At 40.2% G+C, this 15,592-nt stretch overlaps 1 protein-coding gene and 1 long non-coding RNA gene across 5 annotated transcripts in view; both read right to left on the minus strand.

The window, feature by feature from the left end:
• The window catches only part of CPPED1 (calcineurin like phosphoesterase domain containing 1), a 40,567-nt gene extending 39,375 nt beyond the window's left edge, over nucleotides 1-1,192 (minus strand). The window contains exon 1 of one of the 4 annotated variants that reach the window (XM_051811644.1): nucleotides 1,049-1,192. In XM_051811644.1, coding sequence (XP_051667604.1) covers nucleotides 1,049-1,112 — 64 coding nt within the window. In that variant the 5' untranslated portion in view covers nucleotides 1,113-1,192. Of the gene's footprint in view, nucleotides 1-605; nucleotides 798-1,048 lie in introns of those variants that run through there. The other 3 variants (XM_051811555.1, XM_051811381.1, XM_051811475.1) reach the window with 3 other exon arrangements.
• An 8,420-nt stretch (nucleotides 1,193-9,612) lies between these two features.
• The window catches only part of LOC127482231 (uncharacterized), a 60,113-nt gene continuing 54,133 nt past the window's right edge, over nucleotides 9,613-15,592 (minus strand). The window contains exon 6 of the long non-coding RNA XR_007908471.1: nucleotides 9,613-9,793. This is a non-coding gene — a long non-coding RNA (uncharacterized LOC127482231). The remainder of the gene's footprint in view (nucleotides 9,794-15,592) is intronic.

Here is a 15,592-nt window from a genome sequence, read left to right on the forward strand (position 1 = left end):
ATGACTGTATACGTATACTTCACATGCTCCGTGATGGTGATTTTTCTTTATTTGGCAACAAGCAAAGCCAAATATTTCCAGCGAAACCCAAGAAAATACCACAAAACTGTAGGGACTGAATAGTCTTGTCGACCTCACCAAACCAACACAACCTGAAATTCATAAATACAAGGAAATAAAAGATCTTCCACGCACGACAATAGGAAAAGATTTCTTAAAACAGAGCTAGTTGTGCCCCTGGGAAACCTTGGCACACTGTAGAACCTCCATCCTTGGGAGAATTTTCCCAACAGGTGACATACACAGAGCTGTCCAACACGCTCCTCTGTCGGTCCAGCCACAGCCACAGGTGGCTGTGCCAGCGCTGGCCTGGCACGGCCTCCTCACTTATTCACCCGGGGAGTCTGGAATCACGTCCCCAGAGGAGCTGCAGCCGAGGGGATCCCAGTGCTGCCTCCGCACAGCCTGGAGGGGCCAGGGGAGGAACTGTGCTGCTGACCTGCACCCTGAGACAGGCTGGACCTCCCTGCAGGAAGCGGGACCTTCCCTACTTGCGAACCATTGCACGACTGCCTTTCATTTAAATAAGAAAACCAGTGACCTACCGGTAACCTGTTCGGTCACCCTTACAGGTACAAACACACGCCAGCACAGCGCGGGTGCCAACACAGGCTATGCAGGTCCGCTTTAGGAGCACGGACAAGCATTTAAAAACGACTCTGGCGCTGGGCACCGCCGGCACCCTCAGAGAGCCGGAGCGCGGTGACAAACCCGGGCGGTCCCGGCCCCGCGGGGCGGCCACAGCCTCAAGTCCCCCCTTGCCGCGGCCGCCCCACGCCACCCGCTCCCCAGCGCGGCCTTCCGGGCGCCGACACCGGCCCAGAGCCCCGGCCCGGCCCCCCTCGCCTCCCCTCCCGGCGGCAGCTCCTCCCGCCGCCGCCGGGGAAGCCCCGGGCCTCCCTCCGCACCGCACGCCCCTCCCGCCCGGCGGCGCGGCGGGCAAGAGCCGCCGGTGCCCGCCCGCGGTGCCGCCCGGCGCTGGCCGTACCTGGGCGGAAGGCGGTCAGGGTCCTGCCGCGGGCTCGCAGGAACGCGTCCCCCGCCGCCGCCATCGCCCGGCCCCGCGCGGCCGCTGCCGGGAACCGCCGCCGCCGGGCCCCGGGCAGAGGGGGCGGCACCGCCTCCGCCGGGGGCGGCGCCTGGCGCGGGCGGGGAGGCCCCGCGGGGCCCGGCGGCGGCCGCGCTGAGGGCGGAGGGGGCGGCCCGAGTGGGGCGGGTGTGAGGGCAGGGAGCGGTGGGCAGGTGGCTCTGGAGCGAGCGGCTCCCATGGGACAGCCCGAGCGGCTCCTCTAGGACAGCCCCGGGGGCAGCGCGGCGGCTCCGGCACCGCCGTGTGAGGGGGGCGGCCGCGGTGGCTGCGGGTGGGACCTGCCCCAGAGATGCGCTGGCTTTTCAATGAGTAATAATAAAGTAATAGATCTGCGTCCCTTTCGGCTTGTTCCTAACCTGCGAACTGACGGAAACCGGAGTCATCTAAAAGCACTGACAGCTTTCCTCTGGACCTTGATGGGTTGTTCTCCAGGTCTGGTTTCCTCAGTGTTTACTCGCTCTCACGAAGTTGGACATCAACAGCAACGTCTCCTTGAAAAGGAAAAACAAGTTGTCTGGAAAAAGCGCAGGCACAGTGTCTCTGTGCCCACTCCGTGTCACTGCCCCCAGCCCGGGCGGGCCCTGCCTTTACCCGTGGCAGTGCTGGGCAGTGACCAGGGCCCACAAGGCTTCTGTTTTTCTCAGTACCAAGGTACACAGTCAGGTGATGACTGAAATACCTGGGTGACCCCTTGCAAGGCAATGTTTTCTTAATCCTTTCTGAACTGCGGTCCCTTTTTGACCCAGCGATACAGGAATGATAACATGGTTATGATTTCCCAGCTGAACAGCCGGGACCTGATTACTCTGCAGAGCTCTGAGTGCCTCTATTCATCGTGTGAAACCTGTCACTGACGTGCTAGATAAGGTTAATGTTGTCAACTAAAATGCGTTCCTATGGCTAGATTATTTTCCTCTCTGTAAAATGTGGGTATTATTATCCACAAATAAAAACAGCTTCAGTCCTGCTTGTAAACTGCTTGATAATCATTAGATGGAAAGTGCTAGAGGAAGTCTTTTTTATTAAGTAGTGTTTGTCAATTCTTCTCTTTATGAGGCAGCATGTGGTATATTAAGCAAATAAAAACTAAAGTGCATTTTTGAGTCTCAGGTGCAGCCCATCTAAATATCCTAACACCATCATAGGTGATCAAAATCTCATGGTGGAACTGCTCATGCTAATATAAGAGCAATTGGCTCAATCATGCAAAGAAATTTTTTACCTTTTCTGTTTCTTTTCCATTTTCTTCTCATCTGCTTAATGGGGCTGAGTAGCCATAAACCAGAATATGTGACTGCTGCGTGACTTCAGCTAAGCTCGGGATGAATTTTGCAAGTGAAATACCGTCAAGATCAGGCCAAGGAGTGTAGCAGGAACACGAGTGTTTTGGCAGGACAGCACAGTGTGGTTCTGGAGCGCAGGGCCCTGAGGTTGTGATCAGCACACCTTGGTCTCATTTCACCTGGTTGTGTTGCTAAAGGCAACCATTTTTCCTGTCAAGTCATGCATGTCTGAAAGATTGAATCACACCCGGCAGAGATGTGGATTCAAAGACCTTCTAGATTCATCTAAATCTCTGTAATTACACAGCCCTCTTTTTCCCAGGCGTGTGTAGGGGGCTCTCCTCCACGAAATTCTGTTGTCAGTACTGTACTCGATCTCTTTGCAGGATGGCTCATGGGTGAGCCTTGGGGTGCTCAGCTCTTTGTAGGTGATGGGGAAGGTGAGCACGCAGCCTGCCTACGTTGCCTCCTCTTCAGATGGAATCCTCTGATATTATATCAGTGTTGAGTGTTGTCTGCTGTAATGAGGATACCACAAGGCATTTCCATTTTGTAATTTGAACACATTTTCTTCCGGTTTTGCAGCCTGAGTGCAGAAGTGTTTTCATCTGCAGAAATAAAGGGACATTTGCATATAAACATGAGAACTGAGGATGGGGACTGCGTGTGCAGGAGGGGGATTTCAGCTCTCTCCTGCTTCCTTTACTCTGCCAAATTTGAAGTATGCATTTTTGAAGCCAAGATCATGGACCAAGTACTATACAGCTAAACTTATTTTACTATGACTAAATCATTTAAAGTTACTACTGATCTATATTAGTTTAATATAGACTTTCATGGACTTATTCCAGATGAGGCCTAGATAAAGCAGCAGAATTTTGTCTTAGGACTTGATTTGTTATACAAAGTGTCATGAATATAATGGCACTGAATAAATAATTTACAGTAGCATGTGCCTGGTCTTATTTATAGAGTATAAATTGAGAATAATTTATATTAACTAACATAAAGTTCGTTTGAACATACAGAGGAGAATACATCATTCTGGAAGGCCATGCAGTACATTGAAAATAAGAGATAAAAAGTGGGAAATTGAGGCACTGAAAAGGAAATGCTTATATAAGATTTAGCTTTAATAAGGCCTGTGATTAGAATAGTGCAGATCAGTGGATTCCAGATCTTTTAAGACTTTCTCTAGTATGGATTAGGTCATGCTGCCAGCCCTTACAGGTCTTAACACCTTGGAAGTTCTGAAACATCCAGTAACAGACATGCTACTTTATTTCTTACTGCAGTTTAAAGGAAGCTTGTATGCACTTTGAGAGACATAGATAAAGAACCAATAAAACTAAGTATTAATAAAACAAGAAAATGATGCAAAAATTTACCGTCTCTATTGAGCAAATCATATAAACAGCTGTGGTGGTGCCTCCCCCTCTACCCTCAGTGGGGAGCAAAATAATCAAAAGCAGTGGTTGAAGGAGGGAATCGTTTTTCTATTGTCAGCAAATGACAAGATGAGAACAAATTACAAAATGGGAAGAGTACAAGAGGTGAAAAGGACATAACAAGGTTGGTCTAGACATTAGAATTAAAATTACAAAGCACAGCCAGATATGCAGATTTGAAAGCAAACCATTTCAATCTTATCCATACAGTAGAATGACTATGTGCCATCTGGAATTCAGGGAATCCAAGGAAGATCAGAGGTGTAAACAACACACACAGTGTTAACATCTGTTTTGAGTGTGTGCTGATATATATGAGTCCTTGAGGGATAAGTTAGAGAAAATAATGGAAATTGATAAAACCTAGTGATATAAAAAGGATCACACATAACTGTATTTGTTTAGAAAGAATATGGAATTACACACACTGAAAATAAATAATGCATACAATGTATTTTCTGTTTTCTATGAATCTCATTTTCCAGCTCCCATAAATCCTTGAACAGGACAGCATTCCCAGCAGATGTAACATTTTGGAAGGTTTGGCATATGATACAGCTCCTATTCTTCTCCCAGGAACAGCTAATGGATACAAATCAGTAAGTTCTGAAAACTTAGAGTAGTATCTCATCTATCTCCCACTCTAGCTCCTGTTCCATTGCTGAGCGTAAGACTCCAGGATGACTATGCCATTACAAATATATTTGGCAATCTGAGCCTAAAACATTACAGAATATGATAAAACTTAAGGTCTGCTTCTTTGATGTTCAATACAAACAGAAAATGAATTACTACACTAAAGAGTGCTATCCATGTTAAAAAAAGGTTCTGTTAATATTTGGCCTTGATACCATTTTCAAAGGACCCACAAAACAATACAAAAAACCATTAAAAGTGTTTTGTGCAAACCAGCTTAAAAAGATTGGTTGACCAGGACCAATATTTTGTTGCTAGGAAGGGAACAATGATGACATTGATTATTTCCACAGTAAAGAGTCTACAATGTAATTGATTTCTATCTGACTCATTTAGTGTGGGCAGGCTCCATTTGTTCAAGAAACCTGTAATATATTCCTTGAATCACTGTAACTATGAGAGATATAAAAGTTGATGTAATGAGTTAAACACACTATTTAACTCAATTTGTTTTGCACACTGAATTCCAGTTTCTGACACAGATACACATTCTATCTAGAGCTACTGGTCCTCTTTCTAAGATGTTTTGTTCATTTTGTGTGCTGCCAAATATTCAAGAGTTCTACTTTATTTAGGGTGCCTCTGGTTTTAGATTTCCCTGTCCTGAGATTTCATTTTCGGGTACACTGAGTACTTGCACCTTTCACTGAGTAATTGAGACCTGGACTGCCAGCAAATTAGAAAGTCATGACCAGTAAAGACTCCAGTGAATGAGAGAGCTAGACTACAAGCAATTATTTGATCTAGTGCATATTTTTGAAGCATTAAGTGTCTACTCCTGAAGAGCCATGGATGTCCGGGTCATGAGTTTGTACTGAAACTTCTAGACAGAAAAAATGCGTAGGAGTCCAGAAGGGCTAGAGCTAAGTGAAAAAACCCAAGGCTTTAATTGAAGTACCCATTTCCAAAGTTATGCAGAAAATTTGTCATTGACTGTCACCTCATCCTGAACTATCTCAGAACTTTGTGACTTAAATGTTCTCCAGAATTCGTCCTGTCAGAATTGGACAGCATTTGCCTTCTATCTAAAGTTTATGATTCATGCTGCTTATCAAGATCTGTCCAGTCACAAATGGAAGGGAATTAGGCATATAAATAAATATTTAGTCTATATACACACATATGTATCTGTGTGTTTTTAGAGTAGTACAGGTTTCAGGTATATACTATTTGATTTGGTCTAAGAAGAAAATCCAGATTTAAGAGCTTTTATATCACATCTTGATCTCAAATTTGGACTTGTTGGACTTTTCTTATTTTAAACAAACAGATTTTCCACTAATGTACAAGCAAAAGCAGAAATCTGGCAGAAGAAGCAGTATTTAGTTTATGCATCTGTATGCATGACTCTCAGATTCCTTTCTCCTTCTTTGCTGATAAGTGACATTTTATTAGAAAAAAATAAAACCCCAGATGATCATTAAACACAGTTGCTATTTTTGCAAAAAAAAAAAAATCAAAGAAGCAGCAATCCTTCAAGTATTAAAATTCAATAAACAGTCAGAGGACTTAGATTTTTTTCAACTAGGAGTACAAAAAGGACATTCTTGCTTTACTGTTACGTTGTTTAACCCAAAATGCATTGCAAATGTACTGGATGAATCTCTTTGTTTCCTTGCTCAAAGCAGAAATTTATTTTTCAGACTGAAAAACTAATTTTTAAATTACAGGTGACATGCAAGAGGTTTGGGTGTTTTGAAAAAAATGATACTTCCTCTTTCTTTCTTTCTTTTTTTTTTCTTTCTTTCCTTCTTCTATAGAGATTTCATCCTCTGTCAGAAAAGGGGAATTTTGTTTTGGTTCACCGAAATTTTAACCAAATATATTTTTGAGAAGCACATGTACATCACCATCTGACAAGACAGAACAAACTGGATAGAAAGAAACAAGGACATCAGATTACTCTGAGGAAAAAAATAAGTGATTACAAAAAAGCTGTGAAAGAGAAACCACTGTCATACTACTTTGCAAAACTGTAGCTTCTGCTACAGAGTGAGGTGTGACACCACTGAAACGTCCTCTGTGTAAGTGGAAAAGGCACATCAATCAGGCAAATAAATCCTCTCTTAATTGGCCTTCGTGGGTCCCAGACTGGCACTACTCTCTGCTCAAATCATTCTCTAAAGCAGCAAAGATTCTCTCAACTGCTGATGCAATCTCTTGCTAAGGCTGTGTTTTATGTCCCCTAAACTCTTCACAGAACTCTCGTGCACATTAGTATTCACTCCTATTGTGTGCCAGGTTTTGCATGGGAAATAGATCTTTAAACTGACTTTACCATCTGTGATGTCACTAATATAGCAGTCACTGAACTTCCTGAGATAGATGACTATGAAGGATGCATCTATTTTGCCATAGTTTTCTATAAAACAAAATGTTTTTCAGTAATTAAAGCTGGAGATGAACAAAGGAGGTACTCCAGGAAAAGCACAGATTAATTTAAGCATAAATGACCCATTTAAGGGTTTTTTTTTTGTTCAAATAATGACTGAAGAAAATGAGTTCAGAGACTGATGAAGGATGCTGAATAGGTAATTATCGCTATTACAAACCTCTTAGTTTAATTTGTAGGAAATGTGATTTGAAAATTAAATAGTACTTGATTTTTTTTAGGTTTCAGTGTGGACTGTCTTTCAGCTGTGTATAGCACTTTTGTTTTTTCAGAATTTCAAGGACCTTTCCTTTCTCATTAATGATTGTATGAGATAACCAGAAGAATCCATTTTTCAACAGTATTATCTCAGCAATAAATTACATTTTCCACTTCTCTCAGGTTCCTGGTCTAAAGATCTGTAGGTGTTTTACAGGCCTTGGGTAAAAAGAGATAAAGAAAAATCTGAACACAGGTAGAGGCACACAGAGGCTGATTTATGAGTCAAGACATAACATGCACCACAAAGCTTCTACTTTTAAAATTAATAATAGATGAGGACAAGACTGCATGCCCTACAAGGCAAATGTAATCCACCTGTTTTGTACTAGCCCTTCACTTCTGTCCTCCTTCATCGTGTTTGCAATGATTTTTTCAGATTCCTTCCAGTTGTACTTATTCATAACAAGTAAGGCAGTGACAGCAAACACTGTCTGTATTCCCAGAGTGGTGTTCTTTCACATTTTTAATGCTCCAGTATTTTTCAAACCTCTGTTACAAATGTAACAGAGTCCAATGTCCAACCATATAAAAGCAGGCTAATCGACAATAGAAAAGTGCCTTTCCTGCTCTTTGTTTATTTTTTCTGGTTTAAAAACAATGGAGAAGTAAAATTTTATTCATGGAAATATTGCTTGGTCTTATTGATACATTCCTACATTTGCTGAAGGGTGATCACAATAAAGATACGTCCCCTGTACAGCAGGCAAAATATAAAAATTAACTGAAGTGCCTCTTCTCCAGATGACTTGGAGCCATTAAAGCTCATTTTGATGTTTGCCAGTTGGTTGCAGGCACAGGCAGCAGAGGATGTGTGGAAGCTGTGTGCTGTGTACAACAGGAGGCTAACAGGGCTATCAGTGCTTCACAGATTTACTCTGCAGCAAATTCACCCTGTGTCCTTGCAAAATAAACCATCCATTTCTGCTTGAGACACTCAGGCTTTAAAATCAGACAAAACTTACACCTTACTTAGGAAGCCTGGTCAGGCTCATTTAACAACGTGGTGGAGACGTTGTTCCAGAGTGGCTCTGGGAGTGGGGAAAATTACCCAGTGTAATGCAGAGAAGCAGAGAGACTGGAGGCCATTTGTCTGTAGGGATGCCCTCGACACACAGACATGGAACAAACCATGTTAAACCATGACATCCTGGCAACACCCATTTGACAGCAGACAGCCTGGCTACAAACCTATGGTCTTGAATTTATGCAGTGCCATGGTCTTACTTTGTAGACCATGGCACTGGAATGAGTGATAAGACAGAAACAGCATAAAAGTAGTGAGGCAAGATTAACATTTTTGTTGAACATGGTGGGACGGATTCATCAACCAAAACAACTTTTTTGAATAATTGACTGTGCTGAATTTTTCATTTAGAAAAAAAAAAAGCACAACATTCATATGGTGCAATTACTGCAGTGTGAAACATGTTTGAACTAGAACAAGATAACTTTGTCATTGGGTAGGTAAATTCGTAGTGTCAGGAAATGTTCTCCTCCCCAGGTTCTAGGAATTATGTGCCTAACATTCTCCTGCAGCACACAGTACAAGCTACTATTAATAATATATCTATAGCTGAACATAAGGTATGGAGGGAGTATTTGAAATGTTTAATTATTCAAATGAAGGAATTAATTGACTGTGCCATTTTGCAGTTCCACAATATTTCTAAACATTAGAAGAGCTCAGCGTGCTAAGAAGAATATAATAACTGCCTAGGAGGAAATAAAAACTAAAATAACTAGAAACTGAATACTTTCCTAATAACTGAAGCTGTGGCTTACACACTGTATATGCTGTCATTTGGAGTTATAAATCAAAACCATGATACATTCCTATGTATTTGGGCTTCTGAATGGAAAGAAATTAGATAAGAAAAATACGAGCTAATCATTCCTAGTAGAGTGTGGTGTTTGCATATTAACAACCTAGCCAAGGCTCTCACAGGGATGGCAATGTTGCCAATTGGTGTTGGTATTTACCAACTGATAGGAAGAAAATATAAATTTAATTTTACTGTATTTTAATGTTAGCATTAGCATACACAAAATCAGAGTAAGATGGGTGGTTATATATGCATCTCCTCCCTACAAATCCTTTTTATTTAGTATCTTGGCATGAATGGAAGTAATTTTTTCAGGGAAAAGGTACATCACATCAATAAGTGCAATATAAGGCTTTGGTGTTTAGGCTTAGACTTTCAAGGGGTGCCTCCTTACTTGCATTTCAAGATGAGTTCCATAACTCAAAATGCTTTCAGAGTGACCTTTTGAGTGGCAGATGCCATAAGAATTATATTGTATTCCAGTGAAAACCTTGAAGAAAGGCCTTGAATGTTAACAAGTAATCACTGACTGGAGAGCCAGTGGAGTACATCAAGTGTTGTAGTACTCATACTTCTCCCCCTTCAGTTTTGAAGAGCAAAGTGAAGTCCAAATGATTCACATTTAGGATTTCTGAGACAACTGTAAGCAAGATGATATTGTGCTCACCAAAGAACCTCTCCTTTCTTTTTCTCTCCTTCCTTATATTAGTCTGGAGAAGCTTATTCCTCTCTCATTGTTTCTGTTTAGTAAACAAAACAAAAAAATCAAAAAACAAACCAGCAAAAAAACCTCACCCCAAAACAAACCAAAACCCACCAGAAAGCAACAGTGAAAAGAAATCCGGCACAAGTTCTTCTTATGCTGAGAAGCTCTAACTTGGTTCTGGTTAAATTTGGTTAATCAGATTTCTGCAACTCAAGCAAATAAAGAGTGAAATTCACCCTGGCTGAAAGGAGGCCTGGCCTCGTTTAGATCCATTAGAATTTCATCTAATACTCTCCCAGTAATTACTATTTCATCCAGCTTTTGAAGTGCAGCTGTTTTGGAATCATCCAGGTATATAAACAGATAGAATATTTCAGTAGCTGAAACACATTCAAAATTAATTTCTCAGTGGAAACACTGAATAAGAGGTTTATAAGCTGTGGGGACTGGTGTCTGCTTTCCCCACAACAACAGTTCTTCCACCTCCTCTTGAGAATCCCTGGTTCTATTTGGGCAGGTGAAAGATCAGCACCTTGTCAATACCAAGGACACAAAGTAGTTTAAAATGCAATGACATTCTTGGGCAATGCAACTGGGGAGAATCTGTACATTCAAAATAGCAATGCTTACTATTGGAAACTTAGTAAATATCTCGAGAAAGATTTTGTGAATCAATGAGATTGCTATTAGTTTTCACACCTTTCCTGTGAGAAAAGAGAATTGCAATATTTCTGGGTTCTTACATAACCTAGTCTAGCAAGTATTTATCTCATCGTATAGATAAAAAAACCTCAAATCCCTCATCCTTAAATAAATCCTATATAAATAGAAAAAGTGCAAGTTAGAAGTTAACTTTGAGGGCTTTCTGCTTGATCTTCTGAATAATAAATCTCACCTGAACAAATATAATAATACCATTCTGGGTAAAACTTGTCTATGATGACTGAGCAGACAGATAAATAAAATATTTTTTTACCAAGAAGGGGAACTCACATTTATTTATCAGCTAGGGTTTAGGGGAGGGTTTTTTCAAGAGAATAATAGGCCGTATGAGTGTCATTTCTGAAAAAATTTGTGCACCTCTTATACAGTTTAGACTAAATCAAGGTAAAGTAAATCAAAGTAAAGAGAGCATTTTGTGGTTTCTGCAAGTAAATTTGTAAAGACCAACAAGACTCAACAGATTTTTAGGACAAAATCATAAACTTGTTGTGGTGAACACCATGATGTGTGGGGGAGGAGGGAGAAGTGCCAGCTGGATCCATCATCTATCTTGGCATTTATACTGTGTTCATCACCATGGTATCAAAACACCTTTACAAGCTCTAAGTGTAATCACATAAAGGATCTCTAGTTTCTCCTCATGTCCTAGGAGGGATGGCTTTGTTGTTGTTATCATCACTGTTATTATTATTATTATTAAATAGGTGGGGGAAAATAAAGGATTTTACATTCTATTTGTAAGGAGGTGAATTTGTAATTGTTTCAATATCATCAGGGAATCAACTTCACACCTGTATGTGAGTTGCCAAGAAAATTATATCTGTCCATGGTATAGAGATGCCTCTTCCCTTGTCCCAGAGCATTCCAGCTGTAGTGAAGGGTCATGAAGTCAGTGAGAAATAGCCCTCAACCTCTTCACTGTCAGGGCCCAGAGAAGTTGCTCAGGATGGATGTGGGCAGGAAGGTACAAATAAGGCTTGTTGGATATGCTGCTGATTTTTGTTGTTTCCCCAGCAGCGTGGGCAGATTCCCCCAGCTGTGCCAGAGCTATCCCTATCCCTATCCCTATCCCTATCCCTATCCCTATCCCTATCCCTATCCCTATCCCTATCCCTATCCCTATCCCTATCCCTATCCCTATCCCTATCCCTATCCCTATCCCTATCCCATCCCTATCCCATCCCTATCCCTATCCCAGTGCCAGCAGAACATGCCTCCTTTGGGCTTCCAGAGACTGATGCACTGGATGACCAGAGAGCTTGGTAAATACATTTTCAGCAACATACAGCTGTCTGCACAGGACCCTAAAGGTGCACAGTATGTGAAAACATTAATTCCTTAAATATTTCTACATTCTCTAATATAATAAACATCAGAATGTGGCCTTTGTTGTTTTTGTCTTGACCTTTTCCTTTATGGTTTTTCTTTTCTTTTCTGTATCATTTAATGTTAGATTTTGGGTTTGCTTTCATTAGGAATAACACTAGCATTTTAAAGTGACCCCATTGAAACAAATGGAATCTTATGTCCTATAAAGAACATCTCAATGAGAATAAACTTATAAAATCTTGTTCCTTAGAGTGGACTCTTCACTCCATAGATTTCAGTGGTAATATTCCTGTTAACACTAATGAGTCAAGACTTTGTCCTTTGCATACAGCTGTCAACAAGCAACTAATGAGAGCCAACAGACCTAACACTAAAAAAATCCTTTGCAATGAGATGAAAAGGTTAAAAACTGGACCCAGGTTGAGGCTTTACATGGAGGATCTATTTCTGATCTTGCTGTGCAAGTGTTTGGTGTTTTGGGTTTTGAGCTAAACATTATGACCGAAACAAGTGAGATAACTGGTATTAGAGTTATGTTCTTTTTCACTTATGGCCATTGTATGTGTTGAAATACTTGCATTGTTTGTGTAGGAAAGTGATCCTATTGTTCAGCCATCTAAATTGTCTGTTTGGTCATCATATTGTCAGGGCTCACTTCAACTGTTCTAGTTTGCATAGAAATTACATGCAATTTCCTTTAAATTTTCTTATTTTTTCTTTTTAAAGAAGATCAATCATTATATTCACAGGGAGAAATTGTTAAACTGGAAAATCCTATTTAAGAGTTCAAGGTGTATAGAAATTACAAAATTGACTTTAAAGAGGCCAGCTTTCTGTCAGGTGTGTGGGAGTGAGTGACAGACTAATTCCCACACACCCAAGAAAATTTTGAATTGTCCTTTTACCAAGTATTCTGTTACAACCAGCCCTATATATGTGTGTATATATATAATAGTAAGTATATATAAAAATAGGTATGTGTATGTAAATATATAAGTAGATATAAATATAGAAGTATACATGTATAATAAATATAATTTTTATATATATATACAATTTCCATATTACACAGAAGTATTCCATTTGCAGCTTCTTTACATTTTACTCCAAAGTAACTTGGCTATTTAAATTACAGATTAAATAATCCATTATGAAAACTATACTCTCTGATGCTAATTTTTTTTGGATCAAAAAATGTGCTTTACCTTATTGTACTCTGTAATAATCTCCTATATCTGTGTTAGGGAGCAGATATCCTAAATATGTTATTAGCAATAGATTATATTTAGCAGATTAGATATAATCTGCTGGTTTAAGTAAACACTGTAACAAAAAGATACCACTGGAATCTGCTGTCAGCATCTTTTTGCACCACTTCTTAAGACTCCCTAATGTGCATTTCACATTACAGTTTAAATCCTTTTATTTGTCCTATTATTTACCCAGCTGTGGGATCACTGCACTTTCACAATAATAAAAAACCTCTAGGCACATATATGTCATAAAACCACCAAAAAAAAAATCAAAAATATGCTACTACACATTATTTACTCCAAGCATTAACTTTTCACTTTAGTATTGACTTGATGCAAAGAGCAGGGAAACTAGATTGATGCCTTTTCATTCAGAGGGTATTACAGAATAGCTAGAGAGATGTTCTAGATAGATATTCCAATTCTGTAGGTATAAAAGAGTTGCACTGTGCTGAGAAATATCAGTGATGAATGCTGTTATCATAATCAGAATGCTCTCTAGAAAGAAAACACAAGGAATCACAAGGAATGGCAGTTACTCTTCCACCTTGGAATCTTCATGGGTTTTTAAGCATCTGTCAGGATACCTGGTTGATAGATTGTTTCTTCTCACTGGCTCTCATGCTGAAGGACAGAGAAGCAAATCCCTCTGGAGCCAGCTTAGTACTGCTTTTTACATTTGGCTGTCAAGTGGAGTCAGGAAGGGACAGTCGCTGCCATCTGCCTAAAAGCGTGGTCTGAGACCTGTACTGGTGTTTGTGCACATCAACAGTTTTCCAACATATGTGCCTAAATTTAGTTTCTGAATTCATTATTGGGCTTTCAAATATGTGACCTGGTTTCCAGAAGTACTGACCACTCAGACATCTGGTGATTTCATGTAAGTTGTGATTATTCAGCATCTCTTGAGCAAAATCACTCAGTGCAGTTTCCATTTTAAATCAGTGTGAAGACAGTTGTTGAATTCAATACAAAGTGAGTTGGTCTGTGGATGTTTAACCTTTGGCAACCACATTTGACACTCTTGTCCAGGCATTGTAATAACATAAGTGAATCTGATAGCCTCCTGAAAACTGGTGACAGCATCACCTGACAGTGATAGCAGTGTCACAGAATTAAAGAGGAATCACAGAACTCAGACTGTTATTACTTTGTACCTCTTATTTAATCTGTCTTGTGACTTACCATTTTAAAATCCTGAGCATCTTCTAACAGTTAGCATCCTTTAAAAATGGAACTGTCAGAGAAATTTTCTTATTCATAAATCTGAAAGTTCCTACATCTATATATTAGTACTATATGTAAGACTAAAAATAAACCAAGCTTTGGATGGGCATGTTGTGACAATGATGCAGAGAGACATCATTAAAGCTTATTATCAGGGAAGCACACTAAAAAGGTCTAATTTTCAGTAAGAACTTTTGATTTTGGTTGCTTGACAGTACATTTTGGAAGACATGCAAAATATATGGTGGCTAAAATATTTTGTTAGTTAAGTAGTACAGCAACTTTACATTTATGTGAACAGCAAATTCTTCCCTTCTGAGGTTTACAGCTCACTTCTATAGCCCTTGAGGGTTATTAGTGCTAAAACTGGCAGACTTTAACTGACTCATTAATTTGACTTCTTGTTCTCTCTTCCATCCAAGGATATTCCAGGCCTGAGGAATGCACATTCTAGACTAAACTTGTTTACCTCTTTATCTCAGTGACTGAGCAGTTTTAGAAGAGGTATTGGTTAGATGAGCTCCTCAGTTGTTCTAACATATGCCAGAGTCAGACAGCAGAGGATCAGAAAATTTTCTCTGCTCTGTGTCCTCTTCTGTGTCTAAGCACAGCTTCTCTATGCTCAGATACAATATACAGCCTATTATACTCCCTTTAACCTTGACAATTTTTAATGCTATTTTAGGCCTGCTTAGAAAGACTTTCTTTCTGCTTTGAAAAGCTGAACTCATGGGAACAAAGGTGGCTTGGTTTTCAGTTGGAAGGATACAAAAGCACTTCCAATTTTTTTGATCCTTTATAGCCTTTTTTTCTTTCTTTTTTTTTGTTAACAAGACAAAGATTTTGTTGGCATGACTTTGGAATGAGCTGCAGAGCCTTCTCTGTCAGCTGCAGTAATCCTCAGACACCTGGCCAATCACTCCAGATCTAAATTCCATGACAGTCTAATTTATAACAAGCAGAAACGTACTTTGTTCACAGGTACTTGCAATCCTGTTACCATTCAAAAGTACCATCAGTTTTGCCAAAGACAGAACCTGACTGGCAGCTCTCCTTGTTCCAAATCAAAGCAAGAGCTGTGCAACAGGTGAACCCGAGGGCACAACTCATTTTTCAGCTGTACTGCTGGAAGCTGCTTTAGACAGGTTGGCACTTTTTTCCACTGCTGTATACTGAAGACATTTGCAGGATACATGTATTTCCTCTTGTATATTTGCAAGTACTCCATTTACCTTCTAAATTTATCTGAATTTTTCTGAAATTCCTTTGAATTAAACTGAAGCTAAAAAGAACTCTCAGGA

This window comes from Manacus candei, unplaced genomic scaffold, assembly GCF_025592945.1.
Source record: "Manacus candei isolate 608988 ecotype Guabito, Panama unplaced genomic scaffold, ASM2559294v1 h1tg000002l, whole genome shotgun sequence".
NCBI classification, from domain to species: domain Eukaryota; kingdom Metazoa; phylum Chordata; class Aves; order Passeriformes; family Pipridae; genus Manacus; species Manacus candei.